The sequence below is a fragment of the Pinus tabuliformis genome, chromosome 9, assembly GCF_031772625.1.
Source record: "Pinus tabuliformis cultivar Carrire ecotype Pingquan chromosome 9, CPIR1, whole genome shotgun sequence".
Taxonomy (NCBI): Eukaryota; Viridiplantae; Streptophyta; class Pinopsida; order Pinales; family Pinaceae; genus Pinus; species Pinus tabuliformis.
Window position 1 is genome coordinate 1,282,906,425 of NC_142307.1, and position 20,377 is coordinate 1,282,926,801.

Genomic DNA, 20,377 nt, shown 5'->3' on the forward strand with positions numbered 1-20,377 from the left:
TTGTGGCTCCTCCACAATTGTCTGAGATTTCTTCTAGGACTGCATGTTGAGAGGTAATTTACTCTCCCTCTCAACCACCAAGTCTCTAAAATTTTCCTTGCTCCTCAAGGCTTTGCATGCATCTTTAACCTCAAGAGCATACAGGTTCTTAACTCATGAACTGATCTGTTTCACCTGTCTTGTGGTGATGTGTCTGAGGAACGCCTTTCCTTTACTGAAGACAACACCGTAGCCTTTGTCCTCCAACATCGTGACCGATACCAAGTTCTTCTTCAGTCCAGGCACATACTTCACATCATTCAAGGTGATAGGAGCTCCATGCTCCTCTGAAAAGCAACCATGCCCACTCTTGAAACATTATACCTTTCGTCGTCACCCATCTCTATGCGCATCTTGAGGTCTTTCTCCTCCAAGGTACTGAATAAAATTTTATCGCCGGTCATGTGGAATGAGGCTCCAATGTCAAGATACCAAACACAACCCATCATTGATAACACCATGCATGCGATGAGGGTAAATTCCATTTCAAACTGAGAGGCTAATGCCTCACCTTCCGATCCTTCTGAGGATCCCTTCTTGGACTTCTTCGATGGCCAATTAGTCGCATAATGTCCCATCTCGTGACAATTAAAGCATCTCACTTTAGACTTGTCACCCATCTTCCCTTCATGAGAAGAATTCGATTTAGAATGGGAAGCATTCCCCTTCCCTTTCCTTTCCTTACTCACTAAGGCCAAATTTTCTTCATCATCGTCCTTGGATGAAGAACCATCTCGAGTGCTCCTACTGATCTCCTCCTGCATGAGATCTGACCACAGTCATTCCCAATCAGGCAGTTTCTCCCTTCCATTCATAGAGCCTTGGTAGCTATTCCAGCTCTTTCGAAGGCCAAGGAGAGCGAGGCTTACCACATCATCATCGGCAGTAGTTATTCCCACACTTCCAAGCTCATCTCTACAGGTGGTGATCTTGTTCAGATATGTGGAAATAGTATCGTCATTCTCCATCTTGATTCTTCAAAGCTTCTTGAGCGCCAATTTCCTCTAGTCGCTACTGTTCTGGTAGAGGTCCTTCAATGTTTTCCACATTGAAAATGGAGTATCCTTCCCATGGAGACTCAAGAAAATATGGTCTCAAACTCCCTCAAGGATGATCCTTCTCGCCCTCGCCACACACTTCTTCCACTCAGCCAACTCTTGTGCATTATTTGAACCTGGCTTTGGGATTTCTTAATCAATGAAATCCTTCAAGCCATTGTCTTCTAATACAGCCTCCATGCGATCTTTCCATGCTATGTAATTCGAGCTACCTTCCAAGGCATACTTGAGTCTCAAGCCATAAAACCCCATTGGCCAACCTTGAAGTATGATAAGAATTCGATTTTCATCTACAACCCTAAACTTCAAACTTCGAATTCTCTTCTCCGTATATTGTTTACAACTCCAATAAACTTTGCTCTGATACCATGTAGAAATTCTACAAATTCTCTACAAATCTCACTCTAAGACCATGTAGAAAATCTGACTGTAGATTAACCCGATAATGCAATATAACCAAAGAAAAATAATATAACCTACTTCTATTATCAATTTGCGGAAGCTTTAAAGATCGAGAAAGATCATAGTTGAACACATATAACCAGAAGAAGAAGAATCAATGAACCAAACACATGAAAAAACTTTGGGGAAAGCCTCAGCTAAAAACCCCACTATATGTATTATCATAAAAGGTGGAAATACATAAGAATTATACAAAGCCTTAGCTCTCATAGCTAGCTAGCTCTCAGTACAACCCTCCTGGATGCTCACAGGAAAACCTGGCTTCTCACAAGCCTTCTCCTCTGCACTCCAAGCTCCTATTTCCTTTCACTGTTCCTCTGGGATGATCTTCTCCAACCAAGTGGAAAACTGATCTCACACACTGGTCTCACGCCATGTATGAACTGCACAATCCTCAAGGAACCTTTCCTTGACTGCATGCATGAGTTTCCTTTATAGGAAAACACATGCAACTAATAGTACAATGTCCTTGACATTTAGCTCAACTGGGTCTTTCTCAGAATAGACATGCATGAGTTTTTGATGAGAGAATCTTCAGTTATCTGGAGTACACTAGTTGAGTGCATGCATGCATCAACTGACTGATAACTCACAATTAGTTCCTCAAATAGTTTGGAACTAATTTAACTGGACTTAACTCGGTAAACTGAGCTAACTAATTACAACTCAAATATAACTCAATCTTATCTCCTTAAATAAGGGATAATATCCTTAATTTAAGGGATAACTCTTGCATGACTTCAGAAAGACTTCTAACTTGAATTTCATCAGCTAATTAATCGATAATGAATTAATTAATTATTTCCAAGCAGCTGGTGAGACTAATCACGGCACAAGCAGCTGGTTTTTTCTCCCGAAAGGGTTTCCCAAGTCATATCTTATGTCAAATATATGTGTGAGTTTTCATTTCATTTTTATCTATTTTTTGCATAATTTGTAATTTGCATGCATGCACTATTAATAGTATTCTACATATCTAAAAATATAGATTGACCACAACTAGTTCGGAAGGATGGCGCAAACAAGAACTAGGGCTTCTCATGGCGGAAATCTTTTTATGGGGGCGGCCGACTAGGCCTCTCATGATGGAAATTCCTTTCAGGGGGAGGCCGACTGGCCTTGTATGCAGGAGGGTTCGCTGGGGGTTCCAAGGAAGACGAACCGCCCTTACCTAGTATGGCTCTGCCCCCATGGGACCAGAGACTCGTGGTTGTTTCGAAAGCAGGGGACAAAATGGGCTCCAGGGAGCTCGTTTCAACAGTCGAATGCGACAAAGCTCCGATGGGAAGTGGAAGCTCGACTGCTCATGCATCGCCCTTATGGTTTATGCAAAAACGAGCCAGGACCTCAAGAGGTAGCTGCTATGCAGAGTATGAAACAGGAAATGGAGTCTTTGCATGTCTCCAGAATGGTCATGGTTCATGCAGATGGTTCAACCATGAAGCGTGATGGGGATGCCAGTGTCCACAGGCGGAGGGATTACAGTTTTGAGGGAGCTACGAGGGATCCAATACTTTGAGGTTTCATCACAATGCTAGGAACTTGGACTTCCTCAACTGAAGGGCGGGATTCAACTTATATTGCCACTATTGGTTCTCTGATATGGCCAATGTCCCCGCGCACTGGCTCTAGCATCAGCCCTCTCATGCTCTGGCCAGTTCAGGGTTTGGCTCTGGGTCCGATGGTGGAGGCCCGAACTCTACACCCTCTACCCTATATGTCATCTGAACTAGCTACTCTTGAGGGGGTTGGCAACCATGTTGAACAGATGGGATCCGGGAACCAGGTAAGCTCCACTTATTTCCAAATTTTTTTAAAACCCCCTGTTGCGTCTTTAGGTTTACTCTAGGTTAAAAATACAGACAAAGTGATAGACCTGAAGCAAAGCATCATGGAAAAATACAGATACCCTGGTCACTCACAGAACTTGATGTTTGAAGGCAAAATATTACAGGACCACCAGCCCTTGACGGAGTACCATATCCTTGCTGACTCCACCATTACACTCAACCTAAGATTACGTGGTGGGGTTGCAACCAAGTGCAAAACAGGTCTGGGAGGCAGCACACAGATAGGCTCAGGATCAAAATAGAAGCACGCAAATGGGGGACTATCATTCAAGAACATTCTTCAAGGGAAAAAGACAGCCTCTGAACCATCCAAACAGGCAGGAAACGCTCCAAGCCCATATATAGTGGAGCAGCTGAACTACACCCCAGAATTAAACATAGACATGCCAGAAACTGATGAGCATTGTGCCTCTTATGAATCCCTGGCAATTATTTGTCGTTTTAACTACTTCTGGCCTAAACCAGTAGAGCTCTTCCATTGGATTTTAACAAACTGGTCATTAGAATGCGATATACACCTCTGCTCAAAAGGTTTCTTTATTGTAAAGTTCCCAACTCCTGAAGCTAGAGACAAAATCTTTCAGGAAGGACCATGGTTCTGGGGTTCAACTGGCCTGTTCACCACTCCCTGGTTCCCTGAATTTGACGCAAACACCATGGTTGTCTCCAGAATGCCAGTCTGGGTTCGAATGCACAATCTCCCCCTTCATTTCTGGGAGGACAGGGTTCTAGCTGGCATTGGCAACAGTTTAGGGCAGTTCATAAAGACGGATTCCCAAAGAATAGAGGAAAGGGTGTTCACTTATGCACGTATATGTGTTGAGGTAGACCTCAGCAAAGGCCTTCCGGACAACATCCGACTAATCCACAACAAGCGGATTTGGACACAGATTTTGGATTATGAGAACACAGCTTTCAGATGTAGGAATTGTAGGCAAATAGGGCACTTACACAACTTGTGTCCAAAAGCTAAAAATGATACTCGAAGGAAAAAGAATCTTGGGAAAAAACCCAAAGGATGGAAATATCCCCCACCAGAACCTGAAGAGGAGGAGGATGAAGCTGGGGATGAACCATCCCCATAGGGGAAAAGTCAGAATCCAATGGAACCTGAAACACAGGGGGGAACCCCACAAGACCCAATAGAAGCTCGGAATCACCGGGTGCAGGCCGACTTGATTCCTGACGATGGGGACATCAGTGGGAATAAGCATATTCACTCATCCAATAATTCAGACTCAGACAAGGACAACGCCAAAGTGGATGCAGGGAATCATCTTGCTCTTGTCTCTTCGGTGCCATCCCAAGGGGAATGGCGAAGGGTTGATCAAAAGAAGGGGCGAAAAGCTTAGCTTTCCCCATCATGTGTATTATCTTGAATTTTTTTGCTTGTTTTTGTTTATCATTTGGTCTCTGACTTGATGATGCGGCTTTTTAGCCAGTTCAACATGTAATTTTGTTTTCATTAATAAAATTACGCCCTTTTCCTCGGAAAAAAAATAGTATTCTACATATCTAGAAATCTAAAAATAAATAGAACTGTAATAGTGTAGAATTTCATATTTTAAATATAATTTTATCAAATTTGTTGTGAGAGTTGTCCAGTGGAATATCCACAGAATTTTACAAATCATATTAGTATCGGAGAAAGTTTCTTTGGGCGTATTGTGGATATTTGTAGGGGACCTTGATAATTTGGGCCAAAAGTCATAAAACCATAATCATGGCCAACAAATCTATGAATAACCCTCATGATCCTATGAAGGGGAAGTTTTTGCGGCCAGAACAACAAGTTGTGGATACAAATTGTAATGTAAATATCCTCATTGCAGCCATAGGAAATAAGCTTGGGATATTCAGAGAAGATGGGGGTTCTAATGCAGAGGAAAAATCAGAGGGGGGCTCAAGAGATTTGGAATAAATAGAGAACGAGTTGAAGAAAGGACCCGAAAAAGAACAACCCAATTCTAGTGTCGTGAATCAATCACAACCCATATTTAAAATGGAAACAAAGGTCGATATCAAGCCATACCATAGTAAGATCGATGCTCTAAATCTAAGTCATTAGTTGCAGAAACTAGAAGTATATTTTAGTGTCCATCAAATTGACAAAGAACAAAATATTTCATTTGTGTGATTAAAATTAGAGGGCCATGCCCTGACTTAGTGGGAAATCCACATGGAGACCCTAAGGTTGGAGGGAGAGCCTCCAGTGACTAAGTGGGAGGACTTTAAAACCCTCATTAATTCATATTTTTACCCTATTGGGTATGTAGAGGGCCAGTGGATCCGGTGGGACTATTTCAAGCAAAATTCAGGGCAAAGCATGCACGAGTATACCACGGAGTTCATAAATTGGCCATAATGTTGGGTATCTTCCCAAAGAACCCAGATGTACTTTTCAATAATTTTGGGCTATACACTACCATCTGCAGGAGAAAGTGGTGTTGTTCAAGCCCAAATTAGTGGACAAGGCTTGTGTACGGGCACAATACCTGGAGAACACAGGCCTAAAGAAAGTGTAATCAAGTGGATCGAAGAAGAAGGAGAAACATGATGCTTCTAAGGAGGGTAAGAAGAAGAAGAAAGAGGGAAAGATAAAAATACAGCATCCACAACACACCAATGTAAAGATCCCAGCATCCATACATAGGAGAAGTGTTGGAAGTTGCATCTAGAGATTAACCCAAAGAACAAAAAGAAAGACAATAAGAAGAAGAATCTTATGGGCACTGCTTCGAGCAACCAAGTTGAAATTCGCTCAGATGTGGATGAGAATATTGTATTTACATCAATATAGAAGTAAGTGAATCTAAGTAGCCTTTAGCAACAAGAAGATAAAGAAATTACCAAACTCTTCTATATAAAGATACAAGTCAAGAAGATAAAGATTAATGTTATGTTTGATTCAGGATCATAGGTGAATCTCATTGCAACAGAGTTGGTCAAGAAGTTTGGGTTGGAATTTCATGATCATCCAAGCCCATGTCCACTAGGATGGGTAAGGATGTAGAGTTCAAGGTAACAAAATAGTGTAAAATTAGATTTGTCATCAATGTTGATTTTATTGATGAAGTAGAACTAGATGTATTTCCCCTTGATGTATGTGGAGTCATGTTTAGGAGTCCCTACATGTATATATGAGATGCAATATTTAGATGGAGATCCAACCAATATCAGCTTGTTAAGGATGGAAAATCGTTCACCATCAATGCACATAAAGGCAAGTCAAAAATTTCGTTGGTAAGTGCCAACCAAGCCAAGAAATTGATTAGTTCTAGCAAGAAGTATGTTTTATTATTCTTAAGAGAAAATCAATATGTATAAGAGTTAGTAAGAGGCAAGAAATCCCTAGAGGGGTGTACTAAGAAATAAAAACAGTAATTGGAAGAGTTTCTACATGCTTACAGAGATGTGTTCTGGGAACCTGAAGGGTTACCACCTAAGAGATAAGTGGAGCATGAGATCTAGCTACTCCCAGATTCCTCGTTGCCCAACATTAGGCTATACAGGAAGTATGTTATAGAAGCAACTAAGGTGAAGAAACATTTTCAACAAATGTTGGAACATGGTGTCATTTGACCAAGTACATCACCATGTGGGTCACCCATCATCATTGTGCCAAGGAAGGAAGGGACCTAGAAACTTTGTATAGATTATAGGGCATTAAACAAGACCACGCTCAAGAATAGGTACCCCCCACCTAGGGTAGATGATCTATTGGATCTGTTGCAGCAAGAAAAATATTTCACCAAGTTGGAATTAATGTCTGGATATCACCAGGTTAGAGAAGAAGATACCTAGAAGACTGCCTTCAAAACCAGGCAAGGTTTGTATGTGTTGTTAGTCATGCCATTTGGCCTATGCAATGCACTAGCTATGTTTACGAGATTGATGAATGATGTATTGTACCATTTTATAGATTCATTTGTTATTTTTTATTTTTTATTTGGATGATATACTAGTATATAGTGCTACCTAGGAGGAGCACATCTCACATTTGACGTAGGTGTTGGAGACATTTAGGAAGCACCAGTTGCTAGCAAATCTCATGAAGCATGAGTTTGCACAGTATTCTTTGGTGTATCTAGGGTATGTGATAGGTGGAGATGAGTTGAAGATAGAACCTACCAAGATGGAGGCCATCATGAAATGGTCGCTTTCTACTAATGTTTCTAAAGTCAATAGTTTTGGGCAACACAATACCTCAAGAAATTCATAGCCTCATTTTCGATAATAGTAGCACCGCTCAACACCATAACAGCAAGTGGCAATAGTTTCCGGTGGGAAAAGTGTCGGCAAAGGGATTTCGAGGAGCTAAAGAAAAATATCGTTGAAGCACCAGCTCTGGCATTACCAAACTTGCAGTAGCCCATTAATGTGGAGATAGATGCAAGTGAGTATGTTATGGGATCAGTCTTGATCCAAGGAGGAAGGCTTGTATGTTACCATTCTGAAGTATTTAATGGAGTAGTTCTTAACTAGCCTACATACGACAATGAGTTATATGTCCAGTGCAAGTTGTGAAGAAGTGGAAGCACTATCTGGTGGGAAAGGAGATACTAATCCACACAGATCACTAGCCACTATAGTACCTGCAGGCCCAGAGTAAGCTACAGTAAACCAAGAATTACAAGTGAATGGGGATTCTACAACAGTTCATTTGGTGATCAAGTACAAGAAGGGCAGCACAAACAAGTTGGGTGACTTTCTCTTAAGGCCACCCACATCAAAGATCACAACTTCGGGGACTCTTATGCACATAAAAATGTAAACTGTCAAACGGGAACTGTACCGAGTACCCACTTTTTTTAGGTAGCAAAAACTCATCTAATTTTGAGAAGTGTTGATTCATAATACACCCTTTTTTTAGCATATTTTTGACACTTTAAATTTTATTATGTATCAATTATGAACATTTTTTTAAAATGCTAGTGATTTTCATGCTAATTTTGAAAAGTGTTGATACGACATCAACCCCTTTCTTTAGAGAGCTTATTTTTGACACTTTAAATTTTTAAAATGTTGGTGATTTTCATGAAGATTTTGAAAAACATCAATAAATTTTTTAAGGCATATTTTTTACACTTTAAATTTTCTTATGTCCTAAGTATACATAATCTTTTTTTTTTTAACGTTGATTATTTAACCATTTTTCAAGTTGTCTTATTCCTCTTCATGCTTTTTCTCCTAAGATATTTGGTTTTTAAGGGTTTTCCAAATTTTTGTTTTTTGTTTTTCTTTGTACTATTTTTTTGTAATGAAATTTTTAAATTTTTTGCAAATTTAAAAAAATAATAATAAAATTAATATTTTTGAGTTAGGATTTTTTTTATATTTATATATCGTTAATTAATATTTCATTACACATAAAATAATTGTCACTAAAAAATAATATTTTTAAAAACTTGACAAAAAATATACATTTTGCATATAGATATAATTAAGTCAGGCCAACTATAACGATCTTGGAACGTTTCTCTCCATGCGCTTTGATCACAGAAACAAGGTTTTGAAGAATGGCAATTAGACTCTCTCTTCTTGAGGTCTGATAGACCACATTGGTCTTAGTGGACGTTTATCATCATCATTAAAAAAAAATGTATTTTAGGACATTTAAGCTAAAAAAGACATGTTCAATAAATAAAAAAAATTATGGAAAATTTGAATTCAAAAAAAATGGAAAAATAACAAATTTTATGAATTTTATATTAAAAAATGATGTCATTTGAAAAATAAAAATTCAAAAAAAATGATTCAAATTAAATTTTAAGTAAAAAAAAAAAATGAAAACATAGAATTTAAAAAAACAATAAAAATCATAAACATAAATATTTTAAAAATAAAAAATACAATTAAGTTATAAAAAAAACCATTAAAAATTAAAGAATAATAAAAATAAAATAAAAAACATTGGAAAAAATAATTTTAAAAAATAATAAAATAAGAAAAAACACATATATATATATATATATATATATTAAAAACAATTAAAAAACATATATAATTAAAATTTTAAAAATAAAAAATATATATATATATATATATATATATATATATATATATATATATTAATAAATAAGTAAAAATAAATAATAAAATAAAAATTTATTAAAAACAATCTCGAGCCCCTAGGCAGGGCTCAACCTGATTCCCAACCAAGTTCGCAGCCCCTCTGGCCCTTGGGCGGGTGGAGTTGTGTGTAACTCCACTCACCCAGGGCGGTGGCCAATCGAGCCCCTGGGCAGGCTCAACTTGATTCTCATAATCAGGTTGAGACCGCCCAGGAGCCCGAGGGGCCGCAATTTCTTTTTGTCCTTTTTTAATTATAATTATAATTATTATTTTATTTTATTTTTAATTGGATTTATTATTTTTTTATTTTTTTATCGTTTTTTTGTTGTTATTTTAGTTTTTTTATTTCTTAAAAATTTTAAATTATTTTTTTTTTATGTTTTTTTAATTTTTTTTCTTATTTATTTAAATATTTTTTATAATTATTTTTTTAAAATGTTTTTTTAGTTCTTTGATGTTTTTTATTTTATTATTTTGAATTTTTTTATTATGTTTTTTTAGTTTGTAAAATTTTTATTTTATTGATTTTTTTAAATGTGTTTTTTTAATGTATTATTTATTTATTTATTTTAATGTTTTTTTATTTTTATTTTTAATTGTCCAATAAAGTATTATTTTAAATAGTATTATCCTCACCCCTGATAGTAGACAGGTCGTCTCCACGTCGATCACTCAGAGTGAGTGGTCGGCCTCGCATGTTCCTCATCTAGTCTCAAGCGGGCCTATGCATAGTTCGTGGGAGGATGGTTGCTCGGGTGTGTTGGGCTCTCGTTGATTAAATTACAGTAATAAAAATCATTGTGATAATTATTTTTTTGGATAGCGGAGGAATATGGATAACAAATAACAGTAAAATAAAGTTTTGTAACAATAATAATAAAATAGGTTTATGTAATAACACCAAAACAAGGTTATGTAATAATAATAATAATAATAATAATAAGAAGTTCATATAATAATAATAGTGGCAGTGTTAATAATAATAATAATAATAATAATAGTTTTAACACTAGTAGTTTGGAGCATATTAGTGGTTATAAAGATAAGACTAACAAAAATGATAATAACAATAAAATTAACTATGAATGTGATGCAACTAATAATAAAGGTATTACTTATAAAAAATATTATAATAATAAATTATAATAACAATTCCCCCCACCCTTCTCATAACAATAAGGTTGTCAATCTTTCTAGCTTTTCTTTTCCCCCTTATGTTTTTAATCTTCTGGGTAAAGGTCTAAATTTTGCCCTAGCCCCTAAGAAGATCCCTGCTGAAGATATTATTTGTGACATAGAGTTTGGGATTAAGGGCTTACCTGATAATATTAAGGACACTATTAGGCAAGATTGCGTCGTTGTCCTTAGGAAAGCAAAGCCCCCCAGCAACAACATCAGCAAGGATGAATTTGATGCCCTCAGATCCTTAAACCAAAACAAAGATATTGTGGTTCTAAAAGCTGACAAAGGAAGGGCTGTCGTCATCCTTGACAAAGAGGACTATCGCTAGAAGATGTTGGATCATCTTTGTAACAGTGGAAGCTATAAAAAGTTGTCCAAGAATCCCTTGAAAAAGATCTCAAGAACTGTGGCTAATGCTATCAAGTCCAGTAGCTCTGTGGGTTCTCTCTGCCATAAACTCATTGAGAGTAACCCCATCACTCCAAGGATCTATGGGCTTCCAAAGATTCACAAGGAGGGGGCTCCCCTTAGGCCCATCATCAACACCATTGGCGGTCCTAATTACCTTCTTCCTAAATACCTTGCCTTGAAGCTTAAGCCCCTAGTTGGCCTGACAAGGTCTTTCGTCAAAGACTATGCATCTTTTGTTGAAGAACTTAAGGACATAAAGCTTGACCCGGGGGATATTCTTGTGAGTTTTGATGTGGTCTCCCTTTACACGTGCATTCCTATAAATGAGGCCATTGATGTTATTAACCAACTCACAGACCTTGATACCGCTCGTTCAGTGGAGATATGTCTCACTTCCACTTTTTTCAGCTTTGAAGGTGAGTTCTATGAGCAGACCTGTGGTGTTGCCATGGGCTCACCCCTATCTCCTGTTGTTGCTAACCTTTTTATGGAAGATTTTGAATCCAAGGCTTTGGCCTCAGCCCGTCTCTTGCCCAAGCTCTGGAAGAGATTTGTGGATGACACTAATGTCATTTGGTCTCATGGCCAAGAAGAATTGGATCTTTTCTTCAAGCATCTCAACAATCAATCCCCCGCCATTAAGTTCACTATGGAACAAGAAGTCGATGGATGCCTTCCTTTCCTCGATGTTCTTATTTCAAGTAATATTGATGGTTCCTTCTCCCACCAAGTGTTTCGGAAGAAAACACACATTGAGTAGTATCTTCATGCCAGCTCCCATCGTTTCCCGGCTCAAAAGTTGGGCGTTCTCAACACACTAACCACTCGTGCATTGAGAACCTTTGATGAAAAGAGCCTCGATGAAGAGAAGGCCCAGTTCCTTAATGTCTTTGTTAATAATGGTTATAGTAGGCATCTCGGTAAGAAAGCCTTCCTTAATGCCAGCAAGAATTCATTGATAAAGAAAAACCCTAAAGATCGAATCTCGGGGGTTCATCTTCCTTTCATCCAAGGGACTACTGATAAGATTGCCAAGATTCTTAGGAAGCATAATGTTCCCTCTACTTTTAGACCCCTTAACACAATCTGTAGCGCTCTCCAGTCGGTAAAGGTCCTAGTCAACCCCAAAAACATGAAAGGTGCCTATGTTATTCCCTGTTCCTGTGGGACCCCCTACATTAGCGAGATTGGTCGTTCTATTAATCAAAGGATTAATGAGCACTCAGCCGACTTAAAACATGGGAGGACCCGGTCTTCCGCCTTAGCAGAGCATGCTGAAAAGACAAAACATCACGTGTGTATTGAGGAGGCTCATGTTATTGCCAAGGTTGCTCAGTTTCATCACCAGAAATTTAGGGAAGCCATTGAGATCGAAAAAAGGCCAAACAATCTCAATAGAGATGACGACTGGAAAATTAGCAGTTGTTGGATCCCTGCCCTCTCCTCCTAGCTGTTTCCCCCCTGCCCCCGCTCTTTCAGTGTTCTTCCTCAATTTCTGGAGCGTCGGTATTTCCTGTTTCATCATCCCTTTGATTTTTTATTCGCCTATCCTCGTTCCCTTCCTCTCGATTAATATTATAATCTCTATCGTTACTCAGTTAATAAATTTCCTTTTATAAATACTTTCTTTTCCTTATTATTGATGAATGTTTTTAAGATGAGAACTAATAACTAACCTACTTTAAAACAATCCTCTTACTTTCTTCCCTTTGATATATATATATATATATATATATATATATATATATATATATATATATATATATAATCCTTGGTCCCTGATTCCCTGAACTTATTGAGTTATCCTTTTAGGAATTTTTCTTATTCTAATTTATTAATATATTTAGATAAGGCTTAAGTTTACATTTATTTTAATAGCTTTATTAATAAGATCCATTAATAGATTTAACAAACGTTGATAATACTCACTTACAATTAATTTTTAAATTATATATAGATGTAATATTAATGAATAAAGACTATCTTACAATTAATTTAACTTAATTTAACTAAATGTTTAATTATATGATTTTAATATAATACTAAAAAAAATTGTTTAATTATATTACCAATGTCAACCCTTTTAATTTTTGTAATTCGTTACTTTATTTATTTAGATATTAAACTAACTTTATATTAACTATTTAAGTACATGTAAATTTAATATTGCCTCCTTTTAATTTAATATAATTAAAACTAGCTTACATTTAGTTTAATAATTAATTAATTATGTAATTTTTATATATATATATATATATATATATATATATATATATAATTTTTATATGAATAAATACGTTATCTAATTTATATTTGATTCTAACTAACGAACTAAAGATTTATCTATTTTACTTAAATACAGGTCAATTCAATATATAACTATTTCCCATTAATTAAAAATAAAAAATAAAAAATAAAAGTAAAAGTAAAAAATTCTTGTCCATATCCCTTGGTCAAGTCCGGTTAGTCGTTTCCTAGTCAAATATAGCCATTAGCCATTCTAGCTGACCAATTCAATATAGTCGTTGCCTTGTCACATTTAGTCATTGGATGTTCTGCTCTATCTATTTAACATGCAGCCTCGATCTGAATCTTCAACTTGTCTTGATGATGAACCACACTAGTTGGTTCAAAAAGCGTTGACAAATGCATTTGAATGTGATTTGCGTCGAAGAATCTTCTCAAAAAACTTGATATGGATCACAGAAGCTTAAACTCAAGAAAATGATTATTTATTTTTATTTATTTTTTTGTTTCTTTCATTAATTTTTTTCTTTAATTGTGTTTTTTTAATGTTAGTTTTTATTATATATATATATTATCTTTTTTAATCTTTTATAAGTTAATTTTGTTTTCTTTTTACATTTTTATGTTTGATTTTTTTTTGTCTTTTTTTTATATATTTTTATATATTTGATTTTTGTTTATCATTTTTTTAGTTTTATGTTTTTTTTCTAATATATATTTTTATTTACTGAATATTAATATAGTATCTTGAAGCCCAAGATACTACATTACACAGGGCCTTCACTCAATGAACATCTGACATAGCATGTCCATTCGTGGCATACTAAGCAATACCCTTAATTTGACTACATACTGGAAAATACCTCTAAAAATAAATTTATATAACCCCCTACCAATATGAACCCAATACTCCTTTCCAATTTAAAAAACCCCTACTTTCACTAGATATTGTAGATATCCATTTTTTCATGAACATATTTTATACCCCTTTATATTGTTTCATTAACTTTGAGCTCCATTTTTTATACACAACATATAAAAACCCTTTGCCCCCATTATATGCTCAATATATTATGTCCTTTTTTCCTCAATATATATACCCCAATATGAACGCATGTGGTATGGTATTGCTCCCCCAATGAATCCCATGCATTGTATTATGAATTTGATGAGGAAATTAATGGCAGATATGAGAACTTATTTAAATCTAGGGCTCGTATTTGCAAATGATTTTCAGTTTATCATCTAAGTATTTGGCATTAACCTTCATTTTGTGTTTTTACTAGCTATGAAACATCCATAGTTCTTGAAGGCACAGAGCTCAGTTGGAAATTTGCACTCTATATTGAAAAGGGTTGTGTTTTCACCAATCTTAAGTGCATTACAGGTAAGAATTTTGGTTAGTTACGCATCTTATTGTGTCTTTTTCGCTACTTGATTAACTTCTTTGTGTATTTATTTATTTTCTCCTCTTGTCGCACCTCTTTTCATTTGTTAACCATTCCATCTCACTTCTCTATTACCCTAGTTTCTAAATATTTTTCCATTTAACTACTGCATTTTTCTGGAAAATTAAAAGAGAAAAGGGCTCTTCTCGCCCTTTTATTGTGAATATCCCTCATTGGGTGGTGAAGTCAAAATCTCATGCAAACTACTCAAGGTTTTGGGTATAAAAAAGGGGGGAAACCCCATGTATTGTCATTCAAGCTAAATTTCCTTTAGCATGTAAAATTCACTCGTTGTTTGAGTTTGAATTGTTGTGAAATTTATATAAAAAAATGGAAAGACTACCCCCATGCCAATTGCATGCATGTTAAAAGGCATCCTCTTGGTCCCCTATTATGAATTTCACTGCATCTATTTTGTAAATTCCCATTCTCAGCGAAAAATTGTGTTTTGTAGTGTCACTCCTAAAAGTCTCCCCTACAGTTACATGTTATTTCGATGGCTTTTACTTTTTATGCCCTATGGAAATTTTCATTACAGTTATTATGTGTTGTTATACTTTTAATAAAAAAATTACATACATCAGGGCTACTCGTGGAAAACCCTTGTTTTCTGATACATGTTGTCTTTAAGTTGTCCCTTATGCCCTATTTAGAATGTTGCACACTTTTTTTTCGAGATTCTCCTTTTCTTCAAAATGAAATCACAATTACCTGGTCAAATCCTTGCATGCAAACCATCTCATTTTTCCATATATTTCTAGAATTTTTGCATGTGATTTCCCTTCTTGACATTTTGTTGTTATTTTCATACAGATAAAACTTGGACTCTATACTATCATGGAACCCTTGTTCAAGCCCTAATATGGTTTAATTGCTTCTCAGAAAAAATGAGAAGTGAAGGCACCCCCTTTGAATGAAATTTCCACTGAAGTTATGAAAGCTGAAACAAATGAAAACAAAATGCATGGTTTATAACCCACTGTTAAGACAAAATTCTTGTATCGTAGCATGGACCTTACTCAGCAAGGAAAAAATAACTATTTATAAAAGAGTATTTTTCCCTATGCTAACAACATTGTGATTTGGGTTTGAATATCCCTCCCATGTTTCATTCCATCTCCTTGTAAGCTTATTTCTAGTTCTTCCTCCTAGAAACACATGAGAAGTGACTTTCTTTGATAAAGTGTAGTTGATTTGTAGTAATTCTAAAGTGAAATGAGTAGTTGATGGCTTTACATATCTTGCAATTATGAATAATGATTTTGATTATTTACATAGGTGAGCTCATGTTCTCGAGGACAAGGCATGGGCCTCGGAAGAAGGAATAGAACATTAGGCTGGTGGGATTTTGGCAAAAACAAAAAGATTCTATTTTCTTTCCATTTTAACGTTGACTCTCATGAGTTCCATTAGTTGGCCACCACGGCTCATCTCAATCTATGGTCTCCAAATGTTTTTGGTATCTCTCCTAACTATCAAAATAGTTTAGCTCTCTTAGGCCCCATCCCAACATACAGGAGATACCAAGAATCTAGCCTATCAATGAAACAGTAAATGGCAATGATGGTTGGAACCCTATTCATAATTTTCCTAAATGTGATAATAATTCTTTGGGTATTGTTCCTAAAGTTCCACAACTTGTTTATAGCTATCATTTAGCTACACATGCCTCCTCTTCACCTTTCGAAAGACTTGTTCTTGATTTGCATTCAAATATCTTCCCCTCTTCTACCACTGTCAGCCATGTTTGTGATCATTCTTCTACTCTCTTAGATGTCATATTTTTTGGAACTCGTCCTCTGTCTAATTCGCCTACAATACTTTTTCTGCAAAAGATCTTAATCATGATGTTACCCAAGAATCAGTCTCAGATCCTACAGTGTCTACTTTAGAGGGAACTAAAGATCAATAGCAGTTGGGTGCAATGGAGCCCTACTTTTCCATGGAATAATTTATGACAGGGTCTAAATACAATCCATCTCCTTTTGCGTACAAATTATTACATAAATGGTGGATGTTGACATGGATTATCGTACTGCATATTTTGATGGTGCACGTTGAGACAGTAGATGTTTTTAATGGGACATTTTGAGGTCTTTTATTTTGACATGCCATCCTCATGGTTCCACAGTTTTGACTTTATGATCGAATATATGGATGACTTTTGGACACGATTATGCATACAAACCATGATATATATATATATATATATATATATATATATATATATATATATATATATTTATTTATTTATTTATTTATTTCCTGATGGGAACCGTTATGTGATGCATGCATATTTTTATATGGTGGTTATCATGCATTTTATATGTTATCTTGATTATGAGATCAGTAATTTATGGATGTGGGTCCTCCCCTTTTTGAGTCATTTCTTATTTTTAAGGAGCCCAACCTTATTTGTCTTACCTTCAAATAGTTAATCCTAATTATATTTTAAATACTTGTTCTTTAAATTAACTAAACAATTATCAAATTTTCAAAAGTTATGAATGTAAATTCAGCGTCGAAAAGGAAGACAGGATCTCTCGAATGGCAACACAAGTTAGTATCATATAGTTTCATTCTTCAATCGGGTTATCATTTTTCCTGTGTTTATATATTTGTGACTCATAGGCATTGATCTACAGGGCTTCTTTTAAATAGAAGCATTGATGGAGGTTGATAATATATCTTGTTTTCAGAGATATCATAAATTCCAATTATTGATGATTTATATCTACTGCACTTTAGTCAACACTAATGTTGGCTCTTCTTGTTATAACATACCAGTCTCTAGACGCGCCTTTTGAGCTTATTGCAGCAAGTCATAATTTTTTTTTTTGTTTATGTCTGTTAGCATTAGACCAATACAGTGTTGTAAGTGGTGCCATTTGTTAAGAGGTTCCTTGGAGATTTAATCTGCTAAGTTTTTTATTATCATATGTGAACATTATTCTTTTATACTATCAATGAAGAATCATGCAGTATTTTTACCACCTTATGTCTTGATTATCATGCTTGTGTTTTTCCTCTCTTGTTTACAGTTTCCACCTACATATTGTATATTACAGTTTTCCTTTTCATGGGATGTTACCTTAAAAAGAGGCAATAATATATATTTTTGATCTAAATTTAAAACTATTATGTTTGTGAGTCTGGATTCATATGTCATATTGTTCCAGTTTACTGCCCTCTTTAATGACACATATTCATTTCATTTTTCTTTTGTAGTTAAGTATTATAAAGTTTCTTATTTTTTTCCTCTTTTTTTGTTTATTTACTTTGAAGTTGCACTATAATAACCAGTCTCTAAATTGAGCACTATACCCATGTTCTTGGCCTAGTCAGCTAAGGATTTGAAAGGTTGTTTGAGTGAATCAAGAAAATTCATCAACATCCTTCTTGGAAACCATACTTGGGAGTGAATAGTGATCGCTTCCTAGTTAATTTAATATCTTGATTTTATTATGTTTGACCTTGACATACTTGTCTTTTTTTTTCATTTGTCTACTACTTTTTATGCCTGGTTTGCTTATTGTTTATTGATATTTTAACAGTATTAATGACCATAGTTCAGCCTTTTAGACCAAGTACCAATAATGATGATATAGCTTTGTTATTATTATATACATCTAAAGCAACAACAACAAAGGAATATAATCAAGGTCAATTACTTTCTTTTTTTGTTTTGTTAATGAGATATTTATATAAAATATTGTCTTTTCTTAAACAAGTTGATTAAATTTAATCTCATTCAATGAACCAACCAGTCTTGTTCCAAACCAATATCTTTCCAAACTTTAACAATCATAACAGTATCGCTTTTGGTCTCTTCAATCTTGAAATTGACACCAGTAAGACTCGTGAATAAATTGAGAGGTCTTCGGCCGCAATGTCACCTAATATTAAAACTGTTGACGAACAATATAGAAAACATATCACAATAATTAAAGAAAATTGATTAATAAATTGATAGTTGTACACCCCCTTTCTTCAGTCTCAATCCTCGCATCATACTACTAAAACTCCTTGTCACTCAAGATCAACACATCAGTCATTTGAAACCCTGCATCAATCACATAGGTTTAGAGAAAGATCTCATGAATTTGATTATTTCTTGATTGTTAGAGGCAGAAGAAAGAACTTAGAAAATCTTAAGAACACTCTTAAAAGAACATTATCTGAATCTAACACTACATTCTTAAGTCAAATTTTGATATTCAATATTCCACCCATAAAAATAGTTGCACCTCCCTTGGGAAGTGTTTTCAGCAAATACCAACCTACTCCACATTCTAACAATAATAACAGGATCATAAAAAAATTGGTCTCTTATCATTTGAGGAATACCTAAATGCAACCCCTTGACACGTGTCATCTCCTCTGAATTTTCATCATGCAACCACCCAGTTACCAAACTTCAAGGAAAATATCCCTAAATTCTCTAAGAATGGAACTCGCACTGTTGTAGAACATTTAAATGCTTTCTCGAATGCCTATAACAATATCGGGTCTAATGTTGAAGGTTTTTGTATGAGGATTTTTATTAATACCCTATAAGGAAGAGTTTCTTCTAAATTTTATGATCTACTTCCTAAAACGTTTTCTACTTGGGATGAACTATCTTATTGGTTCAAGTCCACATATGGTTAGAAAAAAAATCCTACATACTGGCTTAAGGAATATACGAACATAGTTTTCAAACCTGGAGAAACTATTAGGGCTTTCAATTTAAGATTATTAAAGCTTTATAACGGAATCCCCGAACTGATAAGGCCACATAGCCAGGAAGCTATGATTCATTATTAAAATATTATCCCTCCAACCTATAGTAATAGGCTTGAAGAAAAAAAAAATAATGACCTGGAAATAGCCTTGCAAACTTGTCTTGAATTTGAAGACCAAAACTTGAGGACTAGTATTCCTTTAAACGAATCTAACAAAATCATTGAGATGAATGTAATCTTGTAATTAATACAGAACATGAAAAATCACAAGATTTCTTTTGAGTGTAAGGTTGCACCTTTTCCCTCTTAACCTTCCCTTCCACCTATCTCTCATCCTACCCCCATCTCTTCCAGGAGATTTTCTCCTAAACCATCCTTGGTGTAACTTTTGTGAGGAATACCACAATGAGAAGACTTGTAAAATCATGAAGGCTAGTAGAGAAAGGAATTTTGGAACAAAATATACACCTTCACCTCTTAACTCCATTGTAAATAGTCTTGATTGGATTGATGATGATGTTAACTTTGTAAATGCTCACACCTAAAATTATAACAAAAAAATTCAAAACAATTCTTTCAATCGTAATCATCCTCCCAAGAAGTTTGCTACAAATGTTGAAAAAATGTAGCAAGAAAGGCTCAATTTGACTTTAGCCTTAGTCAAATTGAGTAAATCAAATTTCCACATTAGCAGGAAAACTTGGAGGTAGTCAACTAGTGTTTGACATGGGTATTTTCACTTAGTTAGCTTAGTAAATTCGAGTTAGAGGTTTCAGAGTTTAGTTATGAATGTGTGATTGCTAATTTTTAGTAATTCAGTTCAGTATTTTTCAATTGTATTCAGTTAAATGACCTCTAACTATTGATAGATTCAGTTGTAC

At 35.2% G+C, this 20,377-nt stretch overlaps 1 protein-coding gene across 1 annotated transcript; it reads left to right on the forward strand.

Annotated features, from left to right (window-relative positions):
* The first annotated feature begins 3,792 nt into the window (after positions 1-3,792).
* Positions 3,793-4,494, forward strand: LOC149153250 (uncharacterized). The gene has a single exon (XM_089443755.1). It carries the CDS (start codon positions 3,793-3,795, stop codon positions 4,492-4,494), a length of 702 nt encoding a protein of 233 aa, XP_089299881.1.
* Positions 4,495-20,377: the final 15,883 nt, after the last annotated feature.